This window comes from Micromys minutus, assembly GCF_963924665.1.
Source record: "Micromys minutus genome assembly, chromosome: 6".
NCBI lineage: Eukaryota > Metazoa > Chordata > Mammalia > Rodentia > Muridae > Micromys > Micromys minutus.
In genome coordinates, this window is record NC_137975.1 from 12,087,488 (window position 1) to 12,105,102 (window position 17,615).

The 17,615-nt window shown below is 42.8% G+C and overlaps 1 protein-coding gene across 1 annotated transcript in view; it reads right to left on the reverse strand.

Moving 5' to 3' along the window:
* The window catches only part of EPB41L5 (erythrocyte membrane protein band 4.1 like 5), an 82,524-nt gene that overhangs the window by 17,199 nt on the left and 47,710 nt on the right, over window positions 1-17,615 (reverse strand). Inside the window, exons 17-18 of the mRNA XM_080918468.1 lie at window positions 6,337-6,500; window positions 1,110-1,207 (exon numbers count right to left, since the gene is read on the reverse strand). Of these exons, the coding sequence (XP_080774594.1) occupies window positions 1,110-1,207; window positions 6,337-6,500 (262 nt within the window). The remainder of the gene's footprint in view (window positions 1-1,109; window positions 1,208-6,336; window positions 6,501-17,615) is intronic.

Here is a 17,615-nt window from a genome sequence, read left to right on the forward strand (position 1 = left end):
TCTATTTGGGTAAACCTCCATGTGGGTGCTGGGAACTCAGGTCTATGGAAGAGCTGCCTGTAATCTTAACCATTGACCATCTTTCCCTCCATGTGTCTTTAAAAAAACACCATAAGCTGGGCAGTGGTGGCACATTCCTTTAGTCCCAGGCTCTTGGGAGGCAGAAGCAGGCAGATCTCTGAATTTGAGGCCAGCCTGGTCTACAAGAAGAGTTTCAGGACATCCAGGGCTACACAGAGAAATCCTGTTTAAAAACCAAAACCAAAACACACAATACCTTAAATTTTATTTATTTTTAAGAGAGCATCTCACTAGGTAGCTCTGGCTGGCCTGAAAATCACTATGCAGACCAGGTTAGTCTGGAACTATTTCTGACCTTAATTTTTTTCTGTGATTTATTTTAATTTTCCATGTATAAGTGTTTTGCCTGCATGTATATCTGTAGCACATGTGTGTTTGGTGCCCTCAGAATCCAGACGAGAATATCTGAAACTGAAGTTACAGATGGCTGTGACCTGTCACGTGGATACAGAATCACACGTGGGTCATCTTGCCACGGAGCCATCTCTCAGCACCACACCCGGAGCCCAGCCCTCTTCTGCCCCATGATTTTCTTCATGTTGTCACGCAAACTTCTCCCTTCTCTATTAAGTATCCACACATTTCATCTTCTGAAATGGAAGGCAAATTGTCACATGGCTCAACACGGACAAATTTCCCACCCAAATGAGATAGTACTGCTGTGCTGGTTAGTTTTCCGTCAACCTGACACAAGCTAGGGCTGTCTGAAAAGGGACTCTCCACTGAGAAAACGCCTCCATCAGACTGGCCTGTAGGCACCCCCGGGGTAGTTTCATGATTAATGACTGATCATGAGTTGTAGAAGAAAGCCGACTGAATAAGCCATGGAGGGTAAGCCAGTAAGCAGCACCCCTCTTATGCCTTCTGCTTCACTTCCAGCCCTTACTTACTTTCATGATGATGGTAACGTCGCTTTTGGTCATAGGCTTTATCACAGTAACAGAAAGCAAGTTAAGACAATGGTCTGGGGAAGGAAGTCTTTCTGCAAATAGCAGTACAACAAGTAGACACAGGAGAGAGCCCAATACCTGGCTGTTGACATTAATGTCAATGGTAGGTCGAAGAGATGGCAGGATGTTCTGCTCTGTTTCCAGCTGTTTAAGCTTCTCTGTGTCATCTTTTAATGCTGAGAAAGAAAAGAAAAGGAAAACTTAATAGTTTGCCTGGTTGACAGTTACATGAGAGTATACACCGAGGCTCTGTTCTCCCTTCAACAGAAGTGGAATAATCAAGATGAACATAAAAAGTTAATCTTAGGGCTGGGTTTCCTGGTGTATGGCTTTAGACACAGGTAGATCTTTCTAAATTTGAAGCCACCCTGGTCTACATAGTGAGACCCTATTAAAAAAAAATTAATCCTAGAGCTAGGCATGGTTTCACGACCCTTGACTTCAGTACTTGGGAGGCAGAAGCAGGCCGCTGATCTCTGTGAGGTTAGGGCCAGCCTTGCTATGAAACACATAACAAAAAACCATTTCTCACTATCAATTCTATTCTTGGTAAGAGAGGTGTAAGATTGCTCAATTCAACACTACAACACCTAATACATCCAACGGGGCAGGTCCATTATTGTTTTAACCTAAGAATCAGATGATGGTTAAATTTCTTTTCCCTTCTTCCCTCTTCTCTCCCTCCCTCCCTCCCTCCCTTATACTTGAGAAGCCATCTTGGAGGAACTGTAATACTAGCTATTTGAACTAGCTATTAAAGTGCCTGAAAACTGACCCTTTCAAAACCAGCCTTAGGGATCCAAGGGGGGGGGGGGGAGGAAGAGATGGAACCAAATGGAGAATGCTCTTGTGAGTGCATCAAGGAACTGTATTCTGTATTCTCATTTCTCCTGATTCCTGGCATAGGACTTGTAATGCTAACAGCTTCTTCCTTTAATTCTCCCTCACATTTATTTCCAAGCAACAGCCAAGGATTCCCTTTCCTCCCCCATGCCTGACAGTAATTTAAATAAAATGTCCAGTACACGGTACACTCCTGTTATTTTTCAGCTAGGCCCGCTGGCCTGGTACTTTGTCTGCTCACACTGGACAGCACCCCAGGCCTGACATGGTGCTTAGGTTCAGAGCATGCAGATGGAGAACGCGATCAGGAAGCGCACTGCCTGACAGCTTACTGTACGGATGTGCCTCTGCCCCACGAGGGAACAAGTTTCATCACTGAAAGCCAGTTTCTTGCTAGAGATTCCACAAGTGCTTGGAAGCTCTGACCTCTAATGTACTTTTTAACTAATCAGGTTACCTCTTTAGAGAGGATAATGTTAGAAAAGGCAAAGACTCATTAAAAGATAACCTTTAATCAAGAGAAGTTTTGGCCTAACATTCAAGTTGGTCCAGGTCAATTTCATGGCCAAGGACTACCACTAGGAAGCTGGCTCACCTTAAGCCATGACAACTTCCTTGTGTGTATTAAGGTCCTTGTCCCAGGATTCATCAGACCACTCTCAACCAACATTTCTCAGTCAACTCTGATATGGACTGACTGTTACTAGAGATGGTAGAAGGTCAGTCCACACTGGCTGACTGAAAAAAAATGTATGCTCAGGGGCAGGGGGTTTGTCACAAACAGTCTTTTCTTACAAAGATGGACAACCACCCAGAACCAGTATTTTACTAACCTCCTCCACCTTCTGAAACTCTTGCATGCATGCCTGCTGCCAGACTCCTGAATACCAAACATTCCTGAGGCTTGATTCCATTACACCCCTTCCTTTGGCACTATCTAGGAATTAACAAATCATGTCAGACTGTATGGTAACACAGTCAGTACCCAGTGACAGGATAAAAACTGAGTTCCTACTCTGGTGTGCTTGCCTGGTCAGGGTGGTAGAGCGCCCTTTACAAAAGCTGTGTTGCTGACTACTGTTGCCTTCTTCATGCGTCTGTGTGTGATGCCAGGAGTACTCACTTCCAAATTACTTACAGAGGTCTTTATCTACCACCAACATAGAGTTCACAGTACAGAGGGGAGGAAGACTGAGGAGATAAACTGGGCATAAGAATATATGCTTGGATTTCGACACCTTGAAGGCTGGGCGAGTGACTCACTACAGGATCAAAGCCAGCCTAAACTACACAGCATGCTCTAGGAGAGTCTGGCCTGTCTATTGAGACCTCGTGTCAAAACAGAGCAAGACCAAACAGACTTTCGTTCTGTAATGTATGTATGTATTTATATGTGTATGTGCACATGCGTGTAGTACAGAGACTAGTAGTCAATGTTAGTTGTCTTCCTCTTAACATTATTTTTGGAGGCAGGGTTTCTCTCTAAACTTGGAGCTCATCAGTTTAGCTAGACTGTCTTGCCAATGAGCTCTGGGAATCCTTTAGTTCCTGCCCGTCCCCCTGCCAAGCTGGGGTCATCAACATATGCTGTCATACCTGGATTTTATGTGGATACAAACTTTGGATTCTCATGTTTTAATGGGATAAACTTTACTGGTGGAGCCATCTTCCCCACACCCAAGACTTACACTCCTGACTTTAAGAAAACGTAAATATGAACTAAATTACATTAATGAGATCTTTATACTCTGGAAGAATTTCTTGTTCCAACACTTCCATAGCATTCAAGCCCTTCTTGAATACTTTCTATAATGAGAAACACACTAATTCTTGGGCATCTATATCTAGAATATGGCAGAAGAAACTTAAAATATTTTTCTTATATTGATACAAAATTTGCTTTTCTATACTTGTAAATTTCTCCTCTACACCAGTAAAACACTATAAATTACTTTATACATGACTGTAAAGTATAAGGGAATTATCATATCTTAATGTTTTAAAATTTTATTTATTATGATTATTCTATGTGCATGATGTGTGTGTGGGAGGGAGTGTACCCAGTGGAGGTCAGAGGACAACCCTGTTGAGTTTGCTCTCTTCCACCTTTATGTAGGTTCCTGAGACCAAATTCATGTCACCAGATTTGTGCAATAAGCACTTCTGGCTGAGCCATCTTACTAGCCCCTCATTTGATCATTATAGGGAACCCTATTTCATTCTATCATGTTATTCTAACCTAATACAATCTTCTGATAATTATATAATAATTGCTTGGCAATACAATATTATGCAAAAAAGAAACAATTAAACTTTTAAAATTTAATATAAGACATAAAATAGAATGTAAATAAAACTTCCACTTCCATAAAGAAGATGTAGAAACTGGGTTGTGGGAGCATTTAGTCTCAGCACTGGGGAGTCAGAGGCAGGCAGATCTCTGTGAGTTCAAGGCCAGCCTGATCTACAAAGCAAGTTCTAGGACAGTCTGGGTTGTTACACAGAGAATCCCTGTCTTGAAAAACCAAATCAAACCAAACCAAACCAAACCAAACCAAACCAAACCAACTCAACCCAAAAAGATGTAGAACAGTCCTTTGTGCCAAGTAGTCACCATATTTATTGATGGCATCAATTCTGTGTGAGTCCATTATGACTGGCCTTGTGGACTGCTGACATTCCCTCCGTGAAGGGGAGGTGGGTCACTGGATCCTCATCTGAGTATCCAGTCATCCCTCCTAACCGTTTGGATACGATTTTACCTTAGCTGCACAAGAGCTGGGGAGAAGGTACCTGGGCGAGGGGCCAGAGAATACAGGCTGAGAAGATCCCAACAGGGATCCATTTACAGTGGCTATTCGGGAGCTATCAGTCATGCTGGATGCAGATCTTCAGTGTGGGTGCTTTAGGGTTATCTGTAGCTTCTCACGCACATTCAGTACGTAAGCCCCATACTCACTAGTTGCCCACTGTGAACTCTGGTGGAATCATACTTTAGTTTGTCCTGGGAATCTTCTGGAGAGGGATGAGATTTGGTTCACACCTTCCCTGAGGAGGAAGTCTCCTAACAGGATACTATTTCTACTCTAATTCTAGAAGTGCTTTACTTTAAGGTAGTCCTGATTCTGGCAGGATCTAGATCCTGATGGCTCTGGTTCATCTTGTATCTTTCTAAGTTAAGGACGAACAACCATTTCTAATAGAAGGTAGAGTCCAGGCAAGGTTACCAAAATTAACTTCCTAAAAGAAACTATGGCAGAGAAAACAGTGATAGCTGATAAACAGTAGTGGAGAATGACTTTTTATTTTATTATTTTTAGTTGTGTGTGGGAGTGTTTGTGTGTGCAGTTTGCTTCTGGAGGCCAGAGCTGATGTATGGCCCAAGAGCTAGAATTACAGGCTACTGTGAGCCACCCGATATGGGCTGTGGGAACCAAGCTGAAAGCATGTGTGCACTTAATCTCTAAGCCATCTCTCTCCGGCCTGTGAAGAATGTCCAGTAACTTAACTGCTTTTAGAAAAACTAAATGACACTACTCTAACATTCCCAACATAATTGGGACTTCAGCGTGCTCTGTGGAGCACTGCCATCCTGAATGACTGCATACCACTGTTGTGGAAAGATTTTAGGTGGCAGAGAGATGGCATCTAATTTTGCCTATGATAAAACCCAAAGTGGCAAGAACCATGTAAACATGAGCTGCCTGAAAATGAACCCTATTACACTGACCTGTAAGACAGGAAAGTCCAGTTTAAAACAATTTTAAACTTTACATTTTTTTTAAACCATCGAACTTACCCTTTGCACTCAAACCAAGCTTGCAAACAGATAAGTGTTTTCAATGAGCAACTTACTTTCTATTTCTAATTGTTATCCCCTGAAAAAATTAAGAAAAACAGCATTCACTCTACATTTTCATTTTGGCAAGTAAGCACTAATAACCACTATCTTCTAGGAGCGAAAACATGTTGAAAATAAAACATTTACTCAGTCTTGTGCCCCAGAAGACCTTCAGAGAAACTGTCAGAGACAGGGTTTCGCTATTCACAGCCAGGCTGGCCTGAGACTATGTCACCCAGGTAGCCTTGGACTCACGATGCTTGCATTCCTGCTTCCATTAGCTTCTTAATTTGTATTCAAAGAACAATTACAAACCCAGAGTGAACAATCATATATGTACAATCCATCATAACTAAGCTATCAGACACCACATTTTGGTTAGAAGTGGTTTAAATATCTTGATCAAAAGGTGCTGGTGTTGGTGAGTGCTCATCAGGTTTAGATGCTTTATCCAAGGCCTGAGAATATGGATCTCAGTTTGATTCCTGAACATGGTAGAAGTAGAAACATGACTCTCAAAGTTGCTGAAAATCTCCACATACATAACACGGCATACCCCATCAAATACATACATGCAATAAGAACATTTTAAATGTCATAAATTACAGAGCAAGTACTTACCTTCACATTCAGCTTTGAACTCCTCTAATTCATGTGACCTGGTGGTTACTTTAATGTCATCTGGTGCTGGGAATGGTGCCGAAGTCTCTGATGTCCTTGTTACATCACTAATGGTTGTTTCTAGTAAGTCTGGGTTATTGAGCAAATCAATGCTTAGGGGCAAGCTGAAAAAGTAACAGAAAGTTTACTTAAACCAGTAAATTTATTATTAAAATACAAACCAGAAGCAATATTAAAAAAATGAGTTGAAGAGTTTTATTGAACTGACTTTATTCATCTTTCAAAACCTTTGGATATACTTTTTCCAGTCAAGATGGAGTAAAAGGGAATGGGTTGGTTTCTTACCTGAAGTAACACTAGTCTCAAGAAACAAGAGGTGGGCCTTATGACTGCCTGGAGAACACGTCAGGCCACTGTGCAGAGGTGGAGACGGGCAGAACGGGGGACTATCTTAGGTATCAGGAAGAGATGAGTTTGAGGAGATCAAGGTAGCCAAAAATCTGTGAGCAAACACCTGGTTACTAATGAGCCACACCCTTGGTTGTGTCCTTGAGGATGTCTCCAGATCAGTTCCACAGAAGAGGGACACCTGGAATATGACCAGTACCAGCCATGGGCTGTGACCCCAGATGAATAAGAAGGGGGAAAGGTTAGAGAGATGGTTTACAGCAAAGCACTTGCTTTGCATGCATAAGGGACTGAGTCTGGAGCCCTAGAACCCACACAAGGACAGGCACAGTAGCAGACAAAAAATTTTAATCCCAATACCCTTACCAGAAGATGTAAAACAGAGACAGGAGCATCTTAATGGCTAGCTAGCCTAGAGTGCGTGATGATCAATACGAGACTACAGGATGCAAGGTGAAGACCGACCTGAAGCTGTCCCGTCCACCAACTCCCAAGATGATACATAAAAAGGGAAGATGAGAGAGCCAGCCAAGCACTGGCATTCACCTTTATGTTTCCTTGTCAGCACCATGGACCAAGCTACTCCTGCCAGCATGCTTACGCCAGAGATGGACCACATTCCTCTCAACTGGGAGTCCAAAGAAAGCCGTCTCCCCTGACTAGCTTCTGTCAGAGAGAGAGCAAAAGCTGAGCACCAGAGAGCAAACTCTCGCGCGTCCTGGGGATGAGCAGAGGCGGAGTGAGAGAAGCACAACGTGGCGTTGGTTAGAAAAGCAGCCCCCGGCCTGGGAAAGAAGTACCTAAGGGATCGGAGGAAAGCCCAGGCGGGGTTACAGGCTCCTTTCCACTGATAAAGAGAACACAATCCACAGCACACTGACCATAGAAGCACTATGTGTTGCAGACCCACCTAGCAAACCATAATGAGATCTAACAGGCTCAAACTATTACCAGGTGACCCTCAGAAGACTCAGGACTCCAATACGAAAGGACTACTGAAGAACCCGGCCTGAGTGGGCAGGTCACCTGGGCTGGTCTTAGAGGGCAGCTGTTGCCCTGGACCTTTATCACTCCTGGTGGGGATGGTGTGAGCTGCTTTGCTCTGCCATGCCTTCCCAGGACAATGAGCTGAAGCCTATGAAGCCAGCAATAAAACAAATGTCTTTTTAAGTTATCTCAAGAAGTCGGCCACAGCTACGAGAAAGCCCAGTTAACAGCAAAAGACCAGAAACTCAAGATCTCCTTCTACTTAAAGCTCTTTTTTGCCAAGATAAATCAATGGGAAAAATACAGTTTTATTCAACAAACTGTACTTATTACCTTGGTGGTGTAAAAACAAAAAAACCTGGTATGTGCATATATGAGTTTGAATCTGTGTAGACATGTTCCAGTAGTGGCAATAGGTCTGTGTTATTCTCATGTGGAGGACAGGTGAGCTGGGGTGTCAGCCTTTACTTTCTACCTTGTTTGTTACTGTAAATGCCAAGCTAGCTGGCTTCTGAGTGCCCACTGGGGATTCTGTCTGTGCCTCCCATTACCACAGGGGTTAGAGAACACATGTTTCTGCAGCAGAGGGAGGCTAGCTAATGCTTAACTCCTTGCACCTAGTTGTTTGAGACAGGGCCTCTTACTAAACCAGCACCTTCCATATCTGGCTAGCCTGGCTAGCCAGTGAACTCTAAGGATCCACCAGCCTCCCTACCCCATAACCTACCCTCCCATTGCCAGGGTAACAGATACATATCGATATCCTCAGCCTGAGAGTTTTGAACTCACACTTTACTGCCTGAGCAATCTCCCAGCTCCAATTTCAATTGAAGTGGATGTCTAGCTGACTCCGCACCATCAATTCCATGAAACGTTAAGTTAATCTGACAGTGGTAGCACATGCCTGCCACCGCCGTACTCAGGAGGTCAAGGCTGGAGGATCACCACAGTGAGACCATCACAGTGGGCTGGGGTTACATACACAGGGAGACTCTGCCTCAAGACGCTGGAGGTCTGATGGTGCACACCTGTAATCCTAGTACTTGGGAGGTGGAGGCAGGAGAATAGGGAATTAGAGGCCAGTCAGAACTGCATGTCCTCTACAATTAAACAACAATAACAAAAATATTAAATGAGCACAATTTAAGGGAAAAGACAGATATAAGCTTAATATAAAAATAAAAAGTTTTGTATTACCAAAAAAAAAAAAAAAACCTAGTAAAATGATGAACTGAAAATATACTTATAAATTATATCGTCTCTCTCTCTACATATAGATATAGATATTACAAACACAGGAGAAAGGGCTATCAGGTGGGTTTTTACAGGGTAGAGTGAGTGGTGCAGGACTCAATCCCCACACTCAGGAGGCAGAGGCAGAGAGATCTCTGTGAACTGGAGGCCAGCCTGGTCTACAAAGCACGTTTCAGGACAGCCAGGGATGCACAGAGAAACTCTGTTTCGAAAAACAAAACAAAACAAAAAACCCCAACTCCTGCCCTCCCCCCCCCAAAAAAAAACAAATGGGGGGACAAGACTATAAATAAGAAGATGCAAATGGTTCTTAAACAAATACCAGTGGTTTGTGAGGAAAACTTAAAAGTTAACTGCACTGAAGAGATCCACCCTTGATCTTCACTGTGGTGTTAATTTCATGGCTGATTTAATGTCAAAGTTCCCCTTGTCACCGTTTGTTGGGGGCAAACTCAGGGCTGAAGTACACCTCCAGTTGAGACACGGTTTTACACTCAGTGCAGCTCGATACAACTTAGTGAAAACGAAAACACCCTTCTTAATGTTAACATCAGCAACCCTCAACGTTAGCTCTAAGAGGCCAGATGTAGAATTCAATGAAGGTGATTTCCTGCCATAGCTTAATGTACACTGCAAGACGATTCTTTTTCCAACATGCGTAAAGAAGCCAAAATGTTGGACACATCTGACCCAGACTAATTAAAATGGCTTCACTACCAAATCAGTACTGTAATCACAGGGAGAAGCACCCAGGCCACCTCCAGGATTTGTGAAGCACAGTGCTCCTTACTTTCAGCCTACACAAGGGGTACTGGAGTGGAACACGGATGCAGCAACTCTGAAATTAGCATACACTGTCCAAGTGGAAAACTACGGAAATCCCGAGTCTGCCGGGAGCCAGATTCACAAGAAATAAGAACCTGGAAAGCAAGACCCACAAGTGCTGGCTTTAGATTTTTCAGTATGAGTTTCTGACTCCAACACAGAAACCAGTTCACTGAGGCAGGACCTGTGGGATCCAAGGCAGGAAAGAATCGACCTGCTGGTCAGACTGTGCTCTAAAGACCACACCAACATCAGTGTTTTACAGAAGGCAGAAACTCTGGTTTCGGTCTAAGCAGGCACTAAACCCATCTGGGGACAGCTTAACTGGCACTAGGGTAGTCTGACAATGTTGCCATTAGCCAAACCTCAAGTTTCCCAAAATGGTAAGTCGACAGCAGTGAGTTGAATAAAGGAGTTCATGATGTCACGAATAAGCAGACAGAGCTGGAAAGTTCTCACTGTAGAATAGTAACTTACCAGGTAAGAGTGATGCTTAGCCAATCAGGATTTTGTCACCATCACAAGCGATATCCAATTTTTCCCATTAGGTTACATTAATTTTTTTTTTATATTTTAAAATTACATTTAACTTGTTTACTATGTGTTCCCTGGAGCAGGTGTGGAGGCCAGAGAACAGTTTGTGTGGGAGTCAGTTTCCTCCTCCCACCATTTGGATCCTGTGTTTGGCAGCATATGCCTTTCCCTGAGTGATCTAAGTAGTATCTTTGAGGGAGAGAGTATTAATACACTGCATGTGGTACATTTATTGTAAACACAGGTTAACTTGAGAACCTAAAACTCGATAGATACATGGGCCGGACAGATGGCTCACTGGTTAGAGCACTGTCTGCTCTTGCAGAGGACCTGTGTTCAATTCCCAGTAGCCACATGGTGGCTCATGACCATCAGTAACTTCAGCTGTAGTGGATCTGTCTCTTCTGACTCTGCAAGGCAGCAGGCATGCACACGGTGCACACACATACAAAAATGCAGGCAGAACACTCATACACATAAAATCTTAAAAAGTTAAATATATTCCAACCAGCCAGCCAGCCAGCCAGCCAGCCAGCCAACCAACCAACCAACCCACCATGTATGACAGCCAAAACTACACAGAGAAACCCTGCCTCAAAAACCAAAACCAACCAAGACAACTGATATATATTACTTTAACCATTATAACCAAGTACTCTAATGCCAGTGATGGGACACACTGACATCATGAGTTCTGGGTGGATGAATTACAGGCATATCACAGACCTTGTTAGTAATTTATAACCCAGATCGAATCAAGAGGAAGCAATTAGGTTAACCCAAATTGTCTGTGGAACAAACATACTATTTAAGAACACAAGTTTTGGGGCCCGAGAGATGGCTCAGTGGTTAAGAGCACTGGTCTTCTTCCAGGACCTAGCTTCTACTTCCAGCACACACGGTGACTAATGACCATCCTCAACTCCAGTTTCCTAGGATTTAATGCCCTCTTCTGGCCTTCACTGGCATTATACACACATGATATAGACCTATATGCAGACAAGACACAAAAAAACAAAAAACAAAACAAAAAAAACTTAAAAGCAACAGCAAGTGTTAAAAAGTCAGGATAGACATGGGAAAGGAACTGATGATTAACAGACCCAAGATACACATAAACTACTACATATGATCCAGTATGCATCCAAGATGTTGATTTATCTCTTCAAATTATGTGAATGCAGGTGCCTTCTGAGGCTGAGGTATCAGACCTTTGGAACTAGAGATACAGGCAATTGTGCTCTGTCTCAGCCAGGGGCCGGGAGCCACGCCCACACCCTCTGCGAGACTGTCTTAAGGGAACCACCTCTCTAACTCCTTGGTCTTCCGAGTCTATGCAGCAACTGCATCGAGGATGCAGGAAAAAGACTTCTGTGTTTTCCTCCAAACACACCCCCTGTGAAGAATCTGTATGTGGAGGCTCTGCAAATCTCTGTCAATGAATACATGGAGGGAAACCTACTCTTACCCAATCTCCCTGAAGGAAGCCTTAAAAGAATCAGCATGCTATTTTCTTCTTCAGTTTACTAAGCTGCCAGCTGTGAGGGCCCTGGCACATGAGGTGCAGGGTCCCTTGCTCAGTCCCCAGAGCTCTTACAAACCATCATCATCCTTGTCCTTCAACTGCCACCACTTTCATCTCAGAGGCCTCTGAGCTAGCATGGTCCTTTCCGTCTGGAATACTGCTTTCTGTGTATTATTCCTTATCTCCGCTTCTCACACTGTAGTCACCCACAGTGACATTACCTTGTTACTGTCTACCGGCATCTTCATCTTGTGCATTAGCATGTTCCTGTTCTATGTTTAGAATGTAGGGTAGTAAGAAATGTACTTAAGAACTGAATTCCCCCAGTACTCAGGACTGTACCGAGGGCCTCATGCATGCTAGGCAGAGTGCTCCCCCACCGAGCTATACTAACATTCCCAGTCCTCAGTTTAGTGAGACAGGTTATTAAGTTGCTCAGGCAGCCCATCAACTTGCAATCCTCCTGTTTCCCAAATAGCTCAGGTAATAAGCCCAAGCCACTAGCCTGAGTCTGAGTTATTAATTCTGATATGCTATTAAATGGGAACTACTACTTAGGCTTGTGAAAAAATCCCTGGAAACAGTACATTTAATGTTTAATGTTGGGGAAAAGAAAAAAGTTCTGGGACCATGCCTGAGCTGTCACTCCTGGCTAGATTTCTACTGCTGCTCTGACAGCTCATGGACAGGGGTTTGTATGTACTAATATGTGTCTTCTATTCTCTTGGTTAGGTCTAGATTACCAAGTGAGATGACAACATTTACCATCTTCAGAGCCCAACATGCCCAGGGGCCCACAGGCTATGCACACTAAGGTTGGTGAGAGTTCAGTCTTTTCTTTTTAAAAATATGTACACAAACATATATGGCTTGGTTAACTTCCTTAAAAGCTTGGAGCATATTTCAAGATATCGCTTTCCCTCCCTCACTAGAAGCATAAGCCACCAAGCTTGTCTTCTAAATGGTTGAGATCTCTGTGTGTGTGTCTGCGCACAGAGAGAGGGGACAGCCCTGCAGAGTCAGTTCTGCCCTTCCACCTTGCTGCGGGAAAGCATCCTGTTTCCGCTGTTGTGCTGTGTACATCACGTGGTCTTCCCAGCCATCTTTCCATCCACTGTTCTCTACTCTAGGCCCTACCAGGGCTGGAGTGAAGGATCTCTGGAGTGAAGGGTGCCCAGCCTGTGGCTCTCAGGCTGAGTGAGAGGTCTCTGGGCAGCCTTCTGAATAAGTAACGTGTGCTCACCACTGTTTACATGACTTTACCCATCATTCCTCAACTACACAACACCTTGTATCTGTTACTTTAAAGGTTTTTTGTTTGTTTTTTTGCTAGAAGAAAAACAAAGTCTTAAAGAATATTTTTCTTACTATATAGACTGGTCAGCGATAACGTCAAAGCCTTCTTCAAGCTCTGAAGACTCTAAAAAGGCTTTGTTTTCCTAACGGCATATGCCTCTGTCATGCATTTGTAAAGCTGCTTGTCCCCAGCTTGTTAAGTTTCTTGAAAGGCAAGAGACTGAGTATATTTTGCATGGCATCCATGCATCCAGTCACCCAAAGATTATGTACGAAGTTCATGTTCTCAAGCAAAGGCTTTCCTTTAATGAAACTGACAACCTAGTAAATATAGATAGGGAATCCCTAAACATACCCCATAAAGAAGACGTGAGGAGAAGAAAAGGGTGAAAGGGACTAGAGAAGGCTAAGGTTAAGGGCACACACAATTACTTTGGAGTGGTCAGGAGAGATTACTGATAAGAAATTTAATAACATGGGATATTAAATACAAGTCTTGGCACTTGGTGTGAGATGCCTCCTTATTGAACTATTGGCCAGGAAGGGCCAGAAAATCAAACAATATAGGCTTTTGCCATTGTTCTTAGCTCCAGAACTTTGTTGAAGACACTACAAACTTAGGTTGCAAGGTTTTGAGAGCAACAGCTGGCACTGACCTGGGAGCTTCCTTTCTGCTGGCTGGCTTACATAGTGCCAGGGGTGCTGGGGAGAAAAGTCACCTAAGGTTTCACCCAGTGGTATACCCATTAGTCCAATAGTGTTATGAATATTTTGGGGGTAACTACCTCTTTCTAATCTGATCTGAAGCCTGTTTGTTCCACAGAAGAATTTCATTTGTGCTACTGCAAACCTCTGGGGCACTTTGCATGACCTCCCAATGAAACCACACTGCACAGGACAAGGCAAACAAGCAATTCTCTTCCTACTATTAAGCTTTATTAGCAATGATATTAAAGAATATGCAATTTGTTGCAAATCCTAGCCACAAATTGATGCATCTACATTTTTCTTTGTAGAATGAGTTCAAGTTTTTACTCCCTCAACAACAACGAATAGTTATAGCTGTTGAGCCTAGTTTTAAAGGCGAGGTACAAATTCACTACAGTATACACAAGAAGGCCTTGTCCTAGAATGCTGCTCTGCAGGTCAGGTTGTTTTTCCTGCCAATAAACAATGTGGCTAGTCGTCAGGAACACACTGTAAAAAGTTCACTCAGGCTCTGCCACCTCCAGCTGAGGCCACAGCTAGTAGCGTTTTGGGAAGACAACCATAGGGCATTAATTAGTGAAAAAAAAAAAAAAAGAACAATTCCTTCAGAAGAACAGAAACATGTGTTCTAAACTCTCAGTAATAAAGTCACACGATGTTTTCAATCTCAAAAAATTCCTTTCTCTAAGTTCTGTTTCACTATCATGAACTGCTCAAAGGACAAGTACTAATTAACAATGGACAAGAATTAATGAAAAAATGAAATTTAATGTATTTTACATAGAAAGTGATGTGCTTCATGTGCTCATTTTTTTTGAAATTAATCTATACATGAATGTGTGTTAGAGGTAAGAGTTGGTCCCAGGTATCAAACTCAGATCACTAAGGTGGTGGCAAGAACCTTTAACATGCCGTCTTTCTGGACATGTCATAATTTCTATACCACAGAGATTCATGTTCCAAAGATTAATGCTTTGTGCTTTTATGTCCAAGCATTTTACATGTGAGTGCTCACAGCATTTCTGGAATAACAATATTACAATGCATCAAAGTCTGGCAAGATGGCTCAGTAGGTAAAGGAACCTGAGGTTAGTTCTAGAACCCACAGGAAGGTAGGAGAGGAATGACTCTGCAAGGATTCTGACCTCCATGTAGCACAAAGTGTACACACAATGATAAATAGAACTTCAGTGTAAGAGACACTAAGAGTTATTGGAACCAACATTTTATTTTTAAAAATTCCTAAGCTCTCGTCTCAAAAAGAAAATGAACTTATCCAGTGTGGTTTTATTTTCAAACCTAATGTCTTACAGACTGGAAAGAAGGTTAGAAAAGGAGAGCTTACTGACTTAAAGGTCAGTGTTCCCCTCTCTGTGCTTATCCATGGCTTCGCCCGTCAGTGTAGGATAAAACAGGACAACCATCCCCAACCTCTTTGGTTCCACTTGTGAATACAAGGGGCAGGTGTGAAACCAAAACTGAAGGAGGATGGCTTCTGTTCCAGGGAAGCAGCCTCCTCCACAGTAAGTATCCTGTTTTCTCTCGGGAGTCAAGACTCCCTCAGCTAATGATATGGAAAATGGAAGGATAACTTCATTTAGGGACATACAAAAGTTATATAGCAGAATTATCAAAATCATTCCCATATCAAATGTGTAGTAATGAAAAAAAAAAAAAAAAACAAACAAACAAACAAACAAAAAAACCCAAACCAACCCAAAGTAAAATAAACAAAACCCAAATAAGCTAGAGATGGGCTAAGTGATCACTTACCATGTGCAAGGCTCAAGGTTCTATACTTGGCATTGGGGAAGGGCACGTAAAGTAACTGTTACCTTAAAAAAACACCTTTCACTTAAATATTTTTGTATCATATGTTCTACATATGTTTTTATATCCTGATATATTTACGTAATAATGTTTACTTCCCAGGCAATGCCACCAATTAATTCCCACTCAAGAGTGTAAAAAAAAAGTCACGGGGCACCACAATGTGCACCACTGAAAGGAAAAGTCACGGGGTACCAATGCTGTTAGATGACGACGTCCCAGGTTTCGGCACCAATGTTAGGGGAAGGATGAAGAGAGTGGGGGGCATATGGCCCATGGAGGTGCGGCGAGGCCTGAGGGCAAGGCCTCTTGGGGGATCCATATTGGGAATCCCTTCCCCCAAGGGACCAGCCACACGACGGTATAGTACAGAATAGAGTTTATTCAACTCATGGGAGAGTTGAGGAAGAGGGAGAGAGAGAGATAAAGGGGGAGAACAAGGCTGCAAGAGGCTAAGAGGCCCAGACAGGCAAGAGGGAGAGGAGGGGTCAAGCAGCCCCCTTTATAGTGTCAGGTCACTGGGGTGAAGCACACCTGGCAGTACCCAGGTAATTGAGGGGTGGGTAGGGTTTTCAGAATCCCAACAAAGTTCAACATTTTTGTGCCTGGCCCAATATTTTACTATATGTGTCCACATTGGGGTGTATGTCTGTAGGTCGCTTCCTGGCAAAAAGACATTTTTCAGTTTTTTGTCTGGCCTGGAACTTGCTACGTAACTAAGCTGGCCTTAGGCTTGTGCTCCTGTGTCCTCTAAGTACATTCCAGGCATGTGCCAACACACTTCACTGCTAAGCTGATAGACTCCAAACTGTACATCAGTTACTATGAGGACAAGCGCAGCCTACCCTCAGTGTCTAGCAGCCCTGGTACCTGACAGCACTCTGACCTCAAACCCTTTGTGATGACTGCAGGGGACCCGAGAACCCTTCCTCAGTACTCTGACATTCTTCATAACATAAAGCATTTGATGATTCCTGTAATGGGTAGGATGCAGGTAAGAATTTAGCTGGTTATTCTTGAATTTCTTCTACAATAAACCAGTATTTTATAATCTTCAAATAAAGATAAAGGCATAGAGATAAGTTTTTGTTTGTAATTTCATTTAAAATATACATGTGATTATCATTTCAACTAGAAAAATTACATCATACTTAAAGTCAGGTTAGAAAAAAAAAAAAACAATGAATTTGGTTTCTCAGAGGGTCAAACTCCTGCTTCATTCTTTTCCTTGCATGAACTTCTGTGTCCAGTGGATAGTTTCCCCCCTGGAGACAGTGTTTCTCTGTGTAGTCTCTTCCTAGAACTCACCCTGTAGAACTCACCAGGCTAGCCTTGAACTCAGAGTTGAACCTGCCTCTGCCTTCCAAGTGTTGCTGAGGTTAAAAATGTGACCACCACTGCCCAACCAGCAGAAATGTTTTTTAACCATTAAAACAATGATCACCAGAGCTTGTTTATGAAGGTTACTGGACTTTCTGTCTAAAACATTCTGTCTATAAAAACACAAAAGAACGCAACCAATCTAATTAAAATGTTACAATTATATTTAATAACAGTAGCCAAAACACTGCTCAGTACAGAAACATGGAGTTCTGTGCCACAAGTGGGGGCTTATCTAAGTAGTATTTTTCCCATCTAGATTTTTTTTTTCATTGAGAGAGATATTTATTTATGGCACAAAGCAGCTTCTGTGTTTAAAATGTTATGATCTAAATAAGCACTTTTAAGAGACTAAAAAGGCTGGAGTGATAGTTCAGCATTACGAGCACTGGTTCTCTTCCAGAGGATGCAGGTTCAATTCCCTGCATTTACATGTCAGCCAACAACCATCCACAACATGTTTCAGAGGATCCTCTTCCAGAGGCAACATACTAATGGGTACACAGATGCAGAGACATACATGCAGACAAAC